The sequence below is a fragment of the Phalacrocorax carbo genome, chromosome 1 (genome assembly GCF_963921805.1).
Source record: "Phalacrocorax carbo chromosome 1, bPhaCar2.1, whole genome shotgun sequence".
Taxonomy (NCBI): domain Eukaryota; kingdom Metazoa; phylum Chordata; class Aves; order Suliformes; family Phalacrocoracidae; genus Phalacrocorax; species Phalacrocorax carbo.
The window spans coordinates 88,133,878-88,147,396 of record NC_087513.1 but is presented as its reverse complement, the minus strand read 5'-3'; the positions used below and the strand labels follow the sequence as shown (position 1 = coordinate 88,147,396).

At 35.0% G+C, this 13,519-nt stretch overlaps 1 protein-coding gene across 2 annotated transcripts in view; it reads left to right on the top strand.

The window, feature by feature from the left end:
* STXBP5L (syntaxin binding protein 5L) overlaps positions 1–13,519 on the top strand; it is a 210,132-nt gene that overhangs the window by 71,495 nt on the left and 125,118 nt on the right. For both annotated transcript variants that reach the window (XM_064465600.1, XM_064465593.1), the window contains exon 4: positions 1,048–1,148. In XM_064465600.1, the coding sequence (XP_064321670.1) occupies positions 1,048–1,148 (101 nt within the window). The remainder of the gene's footprint in view (positions 1–1,047; positions 1,149–13,519) is intronic.

The window sequence follows — 13,519 nt, the reverse complement described above, 5'->3', positions numbered from 1 at the left end:
TAGAGAAGTCTCACCTTTGTAAATTTCATTTGCATATGTCAACATTGAAAAGAACAGTTGCTAGGATTAGGAGGGAAATCCAAGATGCAAAAAGAGAAGCTTATCCGCCAGTCATAGTTGGTATGAACTGCTCTTTTAGTTACATCCTCACCCTTCCTCAGAATAAAGCATTGCCTTCCATTTGGGAAATATCTAGTTCCTTTCTGTCATAATAGTACATGGGGATAGATCCTTTGTACTAGACCTGATCCGAGGTGTAAATGTAGTAAACTGCTGCAGCAGCAGTAGAGAGCTTCCTCTACAGTCCATATTCTCATGGCATCAGTGAGAATGGTGAGGATGGCATGGTGAGGATAAAGATAATAGGGAGGAGGTAGAATGAGTTCACTTCAAGCTGTCCAGGCAGATGGAGGCCTGGACCTTGGAAGATACCCGTTTTGGGGGCACCAGAAGCAGAACCAGTCATCAGAGTAGTCCTGACCTGTGATAAAGACCGTGTGCTTTTGTCTGTACCTCTTATCTCTTCCCAGGTCCTCTCTCCTCTGCTACCTGTCCCTTCTTTCTTATCTGCATCTTCTTTTCACAGTTGCGGTTTGGAACTTCATGTTGTTGAAATGACTACTGAACTGTGCTTGGCACTGTCACTTGTGTGTATGTGTGTGCACTAATCCCTTTTTCCTTTAGTATATCCTTCATGCCCACCATTTTAAGTAAGTGTTGTCAATCCTTCTCTTCATTAATCTTTGTGGGAACACGTGACTGGTCACTTGTATAACCTTCGTACAAAGCTTTAATTCGCATTTTAAATTGATGGAGTTCTAATTTAACTTTGGCTGATCTTATATAATTTAAAATATTTAGGTTTACCAGATCAATTCAAATTGACTATTATTTCTGGTAGAATATATTTTTTCTAGAAGAAAGCAATCGTTTTTCATAAACTGTAGTGTTTTCCACAGGTAGGTCATTAACAGTGAGGATCACTTAAGAATAAGACAGAATCTGCAGAGAAGTAATAGCTTGTGCTATATTTTGTGTTTGCTCTAGGGTGCTTTGGTCAGTGCAAGTGCAGATGATGCACTTCATTTGTGGAATCTCCGACAGAAACGACCAGCTATCCTACATTCTCTGAAATTTAACAGGGAAAGGTAAGACTATGACACACACAAAAAACTCATTTAAAAAAAACCCCAATTCTACGTTTCTGGATTTCTAATAATATATGCTTATTAGTTTGCCTTTCTAAAGAGGGATATAGTTTTGCCTTGAAATTTTTTTCTTCCATTGTTTGAGTCTTGTTTCCACAGAACAAAAAGTTCACTTTCTCTTTCTGCAGCCTTCTCAGAACTAGAAAAAAATCTGTTTGTGTTTTGTCAAAATGTTTTTCATTTTACATTCTATTTGCATGAACTGGTGTGAATAGCAGTGTGTCTGGTTTTTTTTTTTTTAACACCAAACACAAGCACTGTGACCCTTTAGGCTGATCCGTTGTTCAGTACTAGCCAGAGTACCTCTGCTGACTGTACCATGGAAATAATTCCTTTCTCTACCTTGAAAGGGTTGTATTTTTTTTTAAATACTGGATGTTTAGCAGAAATAAATTGTGAATTTGGGAAACTATGGTAAATGTGAAATGAATCAGAGGCTGTTTTACTGAGTTTTACTTTATCAGTACCAAATTGTAGAAATCCCTATTGAAAATAGATTAAATGAGTGTTTGTAATTTGCAAACTCAAACAGAAGCTGAGCACTTTAATCTGTATTTAGTCACCCAAATAAAATCTGCTACAATATTATGATGCTTGAATGCTACACTTTCATTAATATTAAGAAAAAGTTCCATGTTTCTGTTAAGGGATTAGGTTCAGTGCATAAATGCAGCAGTTGGTTTTTTGTGAGTCCTTGAGCAATACAGTTATTCTGTACTTCATCTTTGGGATGCATTTTTTTTTAAATTTGAAAACATAAATATAATACATAGTATGGTTTTGACTGGAAGTTTAAGTGATACTGTAATACTCTTAGTATATACATTCAATGTTTCTTGAGGTGCAGAAACCTCTTTTAAATATTTATATATTTGCTTATGCAGTGGTGAAAGATATCAGTACTTTACCAGAGCTATGAAGTAAACAGGCTCATCAAAGCCTTAGCTGCTGCAAATCTGAAAATTATTATTTTCTTCGTTTATTATTCAGATAAATATAATGTTTGCACTTAAATGTCACCAAGTTGCAAGTTCTGTTGTGGGAAGTACTACATAATAATTTAGAAAATTTACATCCTATTTCCAAAGAGTTTGTAACCTATAGCAAAAATATGTAAGTGGTTTGGGACTGCATGAGGGAAGATTAAAAAGAAAAATTATATGTAAATTTGCTAGCTGCTTCTGGACAGTAAGTCACCACTTTATTTTGAAATATTTGAATCTTGGTATTCTGATCAGGTATGTACATTATCTACAATTTCTTAGTGATAAATCTAAATATTGTAGGAGTTATTCCAGCACATCTTGATCTAGCTCTCCCAGGAAGCAACCTTCCATAAAAACCTAAGGAGTCAATACTTACAAGAACGCAATGTCTGTTCACCTGTACGCCTGCCATCTCTCTTCAGAGAGACTAGCATGATATCTTGGTCAGAATTTTATCAGAATTTCTTGATAAAATAAACTCACACACATTTGGGCTTTGCTAAGAGCAAAACATTTGTCATCATATTTACCTAAATCTTCTTCTGCTTCTGACAGCCTAAGACATGAGGCAAAATATTTGGAAGCAAGTTATTTGGAATCCTGGAAACCTTTCCAAAAAAAACAAATTTTGTGTAATGACATTTTTGATCTGAGGTTTAAAAAGGATCTGAGGATGTAGTTATTTGTAACAAATGCACAGCTAGCTATACTGCCTTTTATCAAAGTCTAGTAAGTTGTGAGTAAAAAAAAATGCTTTTATGTTCTTTTATGCATATTTTAAGTAAATGTTGCAATCACTGTCATTTGAATAACTTTTATTAGCATATCAAAGGCGATGAGGTAAATATCCTGATACACTGCTATGTAATATTGTCCAAGTAGTACAGTTTTCAATAAATATGAAGAAGTAACTTTGTACGCAGTTTTTTTCTTCTCAGGTTCTCTAGCACTGTCCTAAGTTTTTGGGGTTTTGGTATTTAAGCACTTGGCTCCAGAATGAAATTTCTTAAATTTTACTATATTTTCATTTAACGTACATATTAATTAATTTCAAATAATCTAACTTTCAATTTTCTAAGCTTGATTACACATTTAGCATGTAAAATTCAACATAAGCCTCTGGGCAAGTAGCAAAAAAATAAAGCTAAAACCCTCATTAACCCTCTCCTTAATTTGGAACATTTCTCTGTATATATGCCTAACAGAGTTAAGTCTGAAAAAGAGCTTCCATTTTTTTTCAGAATATACTTTTTGTGTTAGAGCACAGAAGTTATGAATTATGTGATGCTCAGAGAAGCAGCAAATAATGGTTGCCTTAGCTATAAGAAATTTATGGCAAAATGGGTTTAAGGGGAATTTGGGAGGCTGCTAAGGCAATAAGATCAAAATTGATTTTCTTCAACAAATTCAAAAGTCTGTGTTTCAAAAAATAATGTCTTCTTCACTTTTGGAACAGTTAAAATTTTATTTTCATCCTCTCCTCTCCTCTTGCAGGGGGAGGTTAAGGGGAGGCAAGATTCATAATGAAAAGAGATTGTTTCTTTTGTCTTAAGTTGGTGACCCAATGAATGAGCTCATTTAGATATGTCTTAAATAGGGAGAAACGCTTGTTGACAGAGATTAGGTTTTAAAATACTGATGCATGTCTTCAGAAAACAGTAAGGTATTGAAAAAGGCAATCAGGGAAGTGTGTAGACAGTCAAAGGCTAGTTCTTAAAAGAATACCATTTATAACTTAAATTCGTTTTAGATTTAGACAGCTTTTACAGAGCCAAAATCATAATTATTCAGATGAAGTTCACCTATGAAAACAGAGCACTTTGCTGCTTCAAATTTTCCTATTTGCCTGTCTCTCTTGAGGATTTACAAAAACAGTATACGTGTCTCCTTGATGAACAATTGGCAGATTTACTTCATGAAGTGATGCAATGTGATGCACTTCCACTTAAAATTCTAATGTATTTACCTGCCTGTGATGAGGAAGATCATTGAATTAGTCCAGATTCTTGATTAATTTGACTTCAATTAATTCACTTTAATGTAGAATCAGTTTATTCTGAGTTTTTAAAATATTTGATGCATACAGCTGTTAGATTCTGTTAGATGGATGAATGCAACTTAAGTTTTTGGCTATTACTCAGTGCACCAGTCTTCGTACTGTTGAACTGTTTAATTTGCAATTTGCTTCGGTTTCTTGACATTTAAGAATGCAGGATAATGGACTAAAATCTGCTCTTAACAGTGTTTATGTATATGTTTATGCAACTACTTGAGTCAGATTTCCTCAAGGGTATACATATATTCTCTCCCACAATAGTCAAAACTATGTTTGTTCTTTTCTTCAGATGTTGGGAACAACATAGATGGAAGCAAAGATGGGAGCAAAGAACTCTTAAATATAAACACGAATCTTGTTTGTATTTGTAGCACACTGGTTATCTTTCAGTTATCACGTAGCACTCATTATTAAGACACTGAATGGTTTATGAATAATACTCCACTAACAAAATGCACTCTTGTAGCCACAGTTTGCAACTTCTCTGGATTTTTTTTCTTCTTCTGACCCATTGTTAAACTAATTTGCCTTTTGTGAGGGATTTTATATGGTACATTCTTGGTGACAAGGTATCTTCCAGAATATGGTAGCACTGCTCCAATAATTCCAGGATATGCTGATGCAACATTAACAATATTAACTTGTCTCTGATAATTCATTGCTCCTTTAAGTGTCTCTTTGGAGCAAGCGTAGAAGGAACACTGAAGAATGAGACATAATGGCAAACTGATGTTTTTGTTCTGCAGTGTAATGCCCAGGACTTTTTAGCAAATTATACGGTTTTGTCCTGTATCAAAACATAAAGTTGTCATCTTAAATCTCTATTTTCATAATTGGAATGTAATACAATGCATTAAGAGCCTTTAGGAAAATATAAATATAAGTAATGTGTTTCAGTGCTTGGCCCCATACCGAGAGCTCTAATGATAACACGGTAAATCAAAGACATGCTTGAGAGTAGCATATGGTTGATAATATATGATTTGCTGTTCCATTTACAAATAGGAAGCATAGGTAAAACTTCTTAACCTCTGGAAACACTCCATAAGTCTTCAGTACTTTTGAAGGATAAGGTGATGTTCCTTATGTTAGTCCCTCCTTTTCCTTCTTTATGTCATAGGAGATGCCGGGTTCATCTTCAGTAGACATTTTAGGCAAAATAAATAACTTGGCTACGGGAACTAGACACTGTGTCTACCTGCTGCAAAGAACATTAGGATCAAGCTAAACCACTGAAAACTATTATAGGCCTTCATTTTTTTCTAATATGGTCAGAGCAGACTTCAGCAAGTATAGCTTTAAATATACAACAGTTTACATAGTTTTCCTGTTTAAGATTAGTGCAACCGGGGTAGGAAAAACCAACAAGGATTACAGTGTGAAATCCAGGTTCTTTAGGCCTGTGTGCATTAGTTTCATGTATGAACACTGTTCATCTATTATTCTGAAGCTGAGCTAGTTCAATTGTGTTGATTAACATGGAGGATGGCCCTCCTCCTCTTAGGGAGAATTGCTCCATGCTAATTTCATCCTTCTGATGGCAAGAAACCTTCCGGCTTCAAGACTAAATTTATTTTTATGGCCCTTTCACTCCCGTTTTTTAGGATATTCTGGTATCAATTGTCATGCATTTTAAATATTTCGTCTCTCTCCTTTGCAGTTGAACAGCTCATTCATATGCATTCACAACCTGCTTTTTTTGGTTTTTAATTCACTACAAAAATCAAGATTCTGTGTTTGCCTTTATAAATTTGTGTCTTCATTCTCTTTCTTTTGGCCTTTCTTCTCATCAGTTCTCACTGAGCTGATGATTAGACAAGGAAACATATTCTTCTAGATAGGGTCCAATCTGTGCTGTGGACATTGGCATTACCGTTTTCTTTTGTAATCTCGGCAGGAATATGTTTACTGATGCATACCATAATAACATCTTTCATTTATGTGGCTTCATCTTACCAGTGCTTGTGGTCTTGCTGTGATTGACTAATACACCCATTGCACTTCCTCACTGATGTATATCTATCCGGCAGAGAGTGTGCTGCTTTCCAGTGCAATCCTTTAAGAGTGGAAGCAAAGCAAGACAAGCAAAATTGAAATCATCTTTCTCCATCACTTCTGTACCATGAGTTCCAACCCTTATTCTTTGAAGTTTGAGGCCATGCCCTTTGTATTTTAAATTTCATTCCATTTATTGTTCTCTACTTGTGCAGAGTAATATTGTGTCCTGAAGAGGTTTCATTAGTATTAGTACCAAGATCACTTATGAAATGACAAGATCAGCTATAAAACTAATACTGGAGAATCTCCCCAAAATCCAGTAAAATATTTCCTTTTCAGTAAAACAAAGTGGAAAATAGACATTAAAACTAATTTTATAGTGATGGTTTTATAAATACTGTGTTTGACAGACACTAGATTTCCTACGATTTTAATATTTTGGAATAGTCTACCTTTGGTAAACCTACCTTCCCTATTTTACCATAACGTTTCAGAATTTGTCCTTTTGAAACTCAGAACCTTAGTTAGTGTATATTTTTAAGTATATTTGAGCAATTAGTAATAACATTACAGTCACGACAGTGTAAAGGACAATATGGTTTAACGTTATTTCTGTCAGATTTAATTTTTTTACGCTTACCTTCTTGAGTGGGTTTTATAATGCCATCTGATTTGGTGCCACTGCAGAGGAAGTTCTGCAAGAACTTAAGCTGGCTAGTTTAAAACTAGTTTTGTTTCTCTATGCTTAAATTGTACTAGGATAGATATTACTCTAAAATAACATCATCTTTTATTGATTCATTGACTGTTCACTAGAGAAATCTGTTGGTTGCCATTTTCAGGAATATCTAGACCCTACAATTATTAGCAATACTTGTTTTCTAATCTGTACATGATGCAATGAACTCTCGTCTAATTACAGAAGTCCTGGTAATATTTTTCATTCTAGAATATTAAAATAATATCTGTTTATATCCAGATCCAACTTTGAATTTAAGAATATCTGTTCTTTTTTTAATGGTGACTTTCAGTCTTTCCCCGAAGTAATTTTTAGTCCACCAGAGTTCTGACAATATTATTATTTTCATTTTTATTTCAATTTAAAATGTCCTTCAGAGCATTATGCCACGGTATCTGGTTTTATACCTGTTTGCTAAACAACTTATCTGAAGGCAAATAGAGCCATTTAAGATATTTAAGGTCTATTTTTACACAGCTCTGTATATAAAATTTCTATTTCCACAATGAGACTTTAAAATATATGTATATGCCTGTGTGTATGTGTGCATACAGATATACATATATGAAATCATTATGACCCATAGAAATGCTGGAGAAAAATGCATAGGTAGCACAATTACCTGAGGACTTGACAATGGTACAGGGATTAGAGGGCCCTCTGGCCCGACAAGCCCTCTTTTCCCATTTGCCTCTTCCTCTGTGTCACTCTGGCTGTACTTCCTTCTATTATTCTATTATTTCTATGAGAAAACGGTTACCTTTTTGAAATTCCATTTTGCAAAACATCTTTGTGAAGTTTTGGTTTAAATTCAATAGGAAAGAAAAACATGTTCTGAATGATTTAATTTTTTATGTCACCTGGCCACCTCTGATTGTCTGCCTAAGTAACTTGTGTGTTGCTTTCTTTCCTCAGGAAAAAATCCTTTAGCTCTTAGCAGCAGGCATAATTTTGCTATATGCTGCAAAACTTTAGCTCAGATGCTAAGCAGTGTGCTTCTTGTTTCTAATGCTTTGTAGAAAACAAAGCATGTTTGTCAGTAGATTTCTGCTCTTTTGAGAAAACATAGGGTAACATGTTATGTTGTTTTCACATAGCAGCTGTGTTGCCAAATTGATCTAAGACCAGGTTTGGATAGCAAAATTTAAAATATATACACAGCCATACATTGAACAAGCTGTGTTTTGCGGCCTTAGTCATAACAAATGAGAAGTCAAATACCGTACCACAAAAATGCATCATCTACTTCATATCATACATACTTATATTAGACAAGAGCTAAAAAAGATGTCTTTTAAAATTTAAATACATTCAGACAGCAGAAACAGTCTACGTTATCAGTGGGAATTTTCAGCTTGCTCCAGTTACAGTATAGTTACAGGAATTCTGTGGGTTTATTTTTGGAAGTTTTCAAATTTGAGTTTTGAGACATCTTTAATAGTCCTGTTCAGATCTATCCTTTGACCTTTGTTACATTAGATTTCCAGTCATATATTAAAGTAGCGAGGAATATGCACCCATTGTGTTGCAGTAAGTCATCTGGTGCTTGGAAACCACACCACCCCTTTCCTGCCCAGGCACATGGCAGCTTCAAGCAGAATCCAATGCAATGATTTAGGATACTTTTCCTTCTGTCACAATAAACTCTGGGCATTATTCCAGTAAATCAGAAATAGAGCTAGTAATGTCACTGTTGAGATTATCTCATTAAACAGTACATGAGCAGGAAGAGAAGAGAGACTACAGATTGCAGAAAAACAAGGACCGTTAATCACAGACTCCCTGTCTACTGAAGCATAACAAATGAGAACAGCTGGTCTCCAATAAGTCTACATGATTTTAATTGATGGAAGCTGTTAAGAAAAAAAGCGTGTATACATAGGAAAAGTATACACATGTAAAAGAGCAATTTTTTTTACTTTGAAGTCAATTTCAGTATTTCAGTGTTATCTTGGTAGTACAGTGTCATTCAAAATAGCTTGATCGATATTGATATAAAATAGGTTTTAAACTCATTATAGTAAGAATGTATGATATAAACACAGATTTGTGTATGTTGCAGCAAATGAGATGAAACACTAGCATATCTTTATTTTTCTAACAGCTATGTAGAATTAAGCTGTATAGCAAAAGACAAGTTTCAACCTTTCATCTTTGAGCTAAGTCCCAATTTACTCTTTTGGAACTATGAGATTGGGAAGTAGAAACTGTGTTTTTGACTTATAGCTGTTGGGTGAAATGATGAGAGAAACTCTACCTTTACCTGTTTTGGACTTCTAATGCAGCTGCTACAAAATCAGTGAAAGAAAAAAATAAACTTTTGAGATCATCTCCCTCTTCCATCCTTTGTTTTTTGGTGGGTTTTTTTTTTTTTTTGCTACGAAACTCAGTGGCTATTATTATGGTCTGTATTGCCCATCACTGTCACTATGCTTGGTATTACAACTGCATTTTTACTTAACCTTCAAAGAAATTAATGGAGAACAAGTGAAGTACTACAAATAAGAAATAGTGATTTCACAAGCCAGTAGACGAGAAAAACAACGTATGTTATCTTTCCCCTAAAGATGAAAGCAGGAGTCTTTGCCAACCCTCTTTCATTAATTTGCTCACTTCACTGATTTTGTGGAACTTTTATTATCATTTTTGTTGTCTATTGACCTTGAGTTGGCATCAGAAACAAATTGGAAGCCAGTGAAAAGTATGCTGGTTTACTTCCAACATGCTTTTCTAGGAAGCAAGTTTCCATGTAATTTCCTTGTCATTTTTTCTTGGGTCTAAGCCTGCATGTTACACCTGTTCAATCTACTGCATTACTGTTGTGTAATACTAAAGATCTAGCCAGATAGAATATTCCACTGCCATTGTCAGTCATCCTGTTCCCACACGCAAGACATCCCAATGAATTTACAGTCAAAACTGTAAAAGCGAGTTGACAAAAGAGGGTGTCTCTTTACTGTGCATTTGTCCAAGAGGAAGGAAAGCAACTTTCTGACATCCTGAAGATTAAACAAATCATTAGTAGCACAGGCTACAAAAGTTGTCATCCCCTTGCACACTGGGATTTCAAGAGTGATTTTCAAGTTGTTCTGGAGTCCCAGTAATGCCAGTTAACATGGTGCAGTGCTGCTGCTAAGGCAAATAGCCATTGAGTTACCAAGGGTATGAATTCAAATGCATGTATCTTGTATTATAGGAAGCTATCGTGCAGCTGTCTTTTTGTATGTGCTATGGCATATTGAACAAGCCAGGATGACCTTTAATGGAGTTGTAAGAAGGTTAGTTATAAGAAATAAAGCTGGTAAAAACCAAAGAACCTGTTGCGTGCTGTATACTTCAACTGTCCTTGTAAATTGCTCATGATACCTCATAAACTTTTATCTAAATATATAAATTCAGTCTCTATTCAAGGGAGATCTCCAGGTTTACTAACACAATAAAATGTAATGTATCTAATATGTTTTTGAGCATGCTTCTTCTGATTTGTTCTAGGTTCTTTTGAGTTAACTGCTTGTAAATAATTTGTTAACACCCATTATAAATGCTCATATAGTTGCTACACTAATGTTTTGTGTAGTTAACAATCATTTGTGTCTTAACACAAGTATTTATGGAATGCTGTAAGCTATTAATCACATTTGTGATTGCAAATTCCTTTGAAATAGTAAGGTCATAATTCAAGAATGGGCCTAACATTAGGCTTATAAGGTTATTTTACCTATCCATAAGTTTTGCACAGGAACTTCTAGCTTTTGAAGATGGGGGAACAGCCTGCTTTGACTCCTGATTGTTTTAACAGGAAAGAAGGATAATAAGGAACCAAATATCCTACTGATAGTGCTTTGCACTTTATATTTTAGCTTTTAGCACTTCGAAGGATTAATAATCAGTCCTAATTTCTAAAAATCAGGGTGCTTCAGAATGTGCCAGTAGACCCAAAGAAAAAAGAAACACAGCTAGGGACAAAACCAAAACATGATTTGAAAGAAATAGTTTTTCAGCTGCATTACTTAAAATTTTAACTTTTTTTTTTTTTTTTTTTGTGCTTCTTGTGTTCCTCTTTCTTATTCTTGTACCTTGTTTAAGTGTAATGTTTCAGGTAAGGGACATAATGAAAAATGCATGTATTTTAAACACATTGCAAGCAGCAGTGGACTACCAGACAGCTGACACATCTAAATAATTTGCAAAATAGCTGCATAAGCATTTTTGTCTTGTCAAAACAGATAACTATGTAAGGTATCTATCAGCACTCTTGAAGCCTATTTGCCTAAAATGAAACTATAAAGTCAAAATGTTTTCTCAATGTTTTTTCCAAGTAACATTTATAGAAACGGGGAGGGGTGTGTATCAGTTACATATAGCATGTTCACAAATAGCTAGAATAATACTTTGCGTAGGATATATTTATATTGAAATTCCAGTTTAGAGGTAGAATCCTGATTTGTGGTACCTTGGCATTCGTAGGGAATCTTCCATCGCTGGAATTCTTTAAATCAAGACAGGCATCTTCAAGTTCTAGTTCAAGCAGTAATTAATTTGAAGAAATCCTGTGGCCTGTGTTAAGCAGAAGAGAGGAGCCGCAAATGTTTATTTTCTTACATTACAATCCACAGATTAAATTATCGCTGTTGTGCAAATAATGACCATAATGAATACTTATAGCTGAAGTGATATAAAATAAAGACAAATAAAATGGTTTTGTGAACTGATTGGGTAAACTGAATAATCTGAGATACCAAACTTGAAAGGGACATTAGCAAACAGATGTATAGCACTACAAAGTAACTGTTACCGCTACTTTGACTTCATATTTCTTTCTAATTCCTTTGTGAGGAACATGTACTGAATTGCCTCATGTAAAGCGATTCATTTTACTGTCTCTTTCTTTAAAACATTGATCACTACAGGCTAAGAGGACTAAGCATAAGTAATGTTTTCAAGTAGTCTTACTGTTTGCGAGTATTGATAGTTTAGTCAGGAATTAGGCACAGTATCACATGAGGTAAGCGATGACCTGTTTCACAGTGTTTAGTTGAAAATAGTTTGTGACTTTCATTTATGACCTAGAATTTATTGCTAGAGATGATTCACTGAGTAGCACATTCAGCTCCTGACAAATTTGATGGAAAAATAGATCTATGTTCTAATTATTACACTATTCATTAGATATTCTTCACCTACCTAGTCCTGTCATAAACTTTAAGTGTAGTGTATGCGCTATAGTCTTAAAGCAACAAAGAATATTTGAGCAGTCTGTATAACACTCAACAGGAAAAAATCCAGAGATGGAAATGTTCATGCAGTATTTTAAGAATATAATTTACCTTAATATTCCTCTTGTGTTCAGATATCCCTAAATAACAATGGGGTTTAATACTCCCGTGCCTTTGTTATGCGGTCACCAGGATCTGATGCAGTTCATGTACAATGAGTTTTCAGCGCTTCTTCGCTTTCATCTATATAAGTAATTAAAACATAAATTAAGAAGGGCCAATTGATTTTGATTCAAAATAAGTGTCGACTGATGATGCTAGCAGAAAATATATGTGAAACAGAGATTTTTCTTAATTTAAATGAAAACTAAATCACGCTTTTAAAACAGGTGGACCACAAGAATCAGTCTCAAAGGCATGTTTGGTTCATTCATTGTCTGATACAGTCTGCATGTGTGGGGCTATTATAAATTTTGGGATTATCTTATGTGGTATGTGGAGAATCTAGTTCAAACAGGAGAAGGTTTTATGTTGTGATATAGTATCACCAAGACCCTGAAAGGAGAAACTGTCCAGACGTTCTGAACTGTTATATATTTCATTTGACTCTTAGTCATGCCAGTTAGTAATTTAAAGTATTTGCTGTACTCTTATGTCAGCCCTAGAGACTGTGAATATACTTCAAGTAAATTAAATTGAAAGTTTAACTTAAAACCGAAATCCTAATAATAGAGTTCATCTCAGATTTCTGCCTTCCTAGGACTGAATGGCATATCATCACTCACATAGTCCATGTTGCAGGTGAAACACTGTTACCATTACTGTGCACAAGCCCAGCTCACATCTACCTGGGGAACTGTGCAACCATCTGCTGCAAAAACATCACTTGATATGAATGGCAGACTGCATGGATTGCTGCTGTTGTGCATGTCTTTTGAATGTCTTACCTAGCTGATGAGCTCCAAGTTTGTATATAGTCCAGGGAGAAGACTGAATACCTCCAGAGGCCAAACAGCTCATAATTTACATCTTTTGTGTGTACTGCTGGAGACAACACCTGTTCTTCATTGTCTATAGCTTTAGCCTGTACTTCTATTTCAGCACTTCAGTCAGCTACAAATTGCTTTGCTTGAATATCTGTCTAGATGTTCTTGTGTGCATTTCATGACTTCAAGCAATAAACTCAGCTATAACATTCCCTTGCAAACTGACGGAAAAGCAGTCCAGCACTTTCTGGGAATACTGGCTAGCCAGAAGCTCCCTCAGATAGGCCATCCTGCTTCCTGGAGAAGGAGGCACACTAGATGACTCTGGTC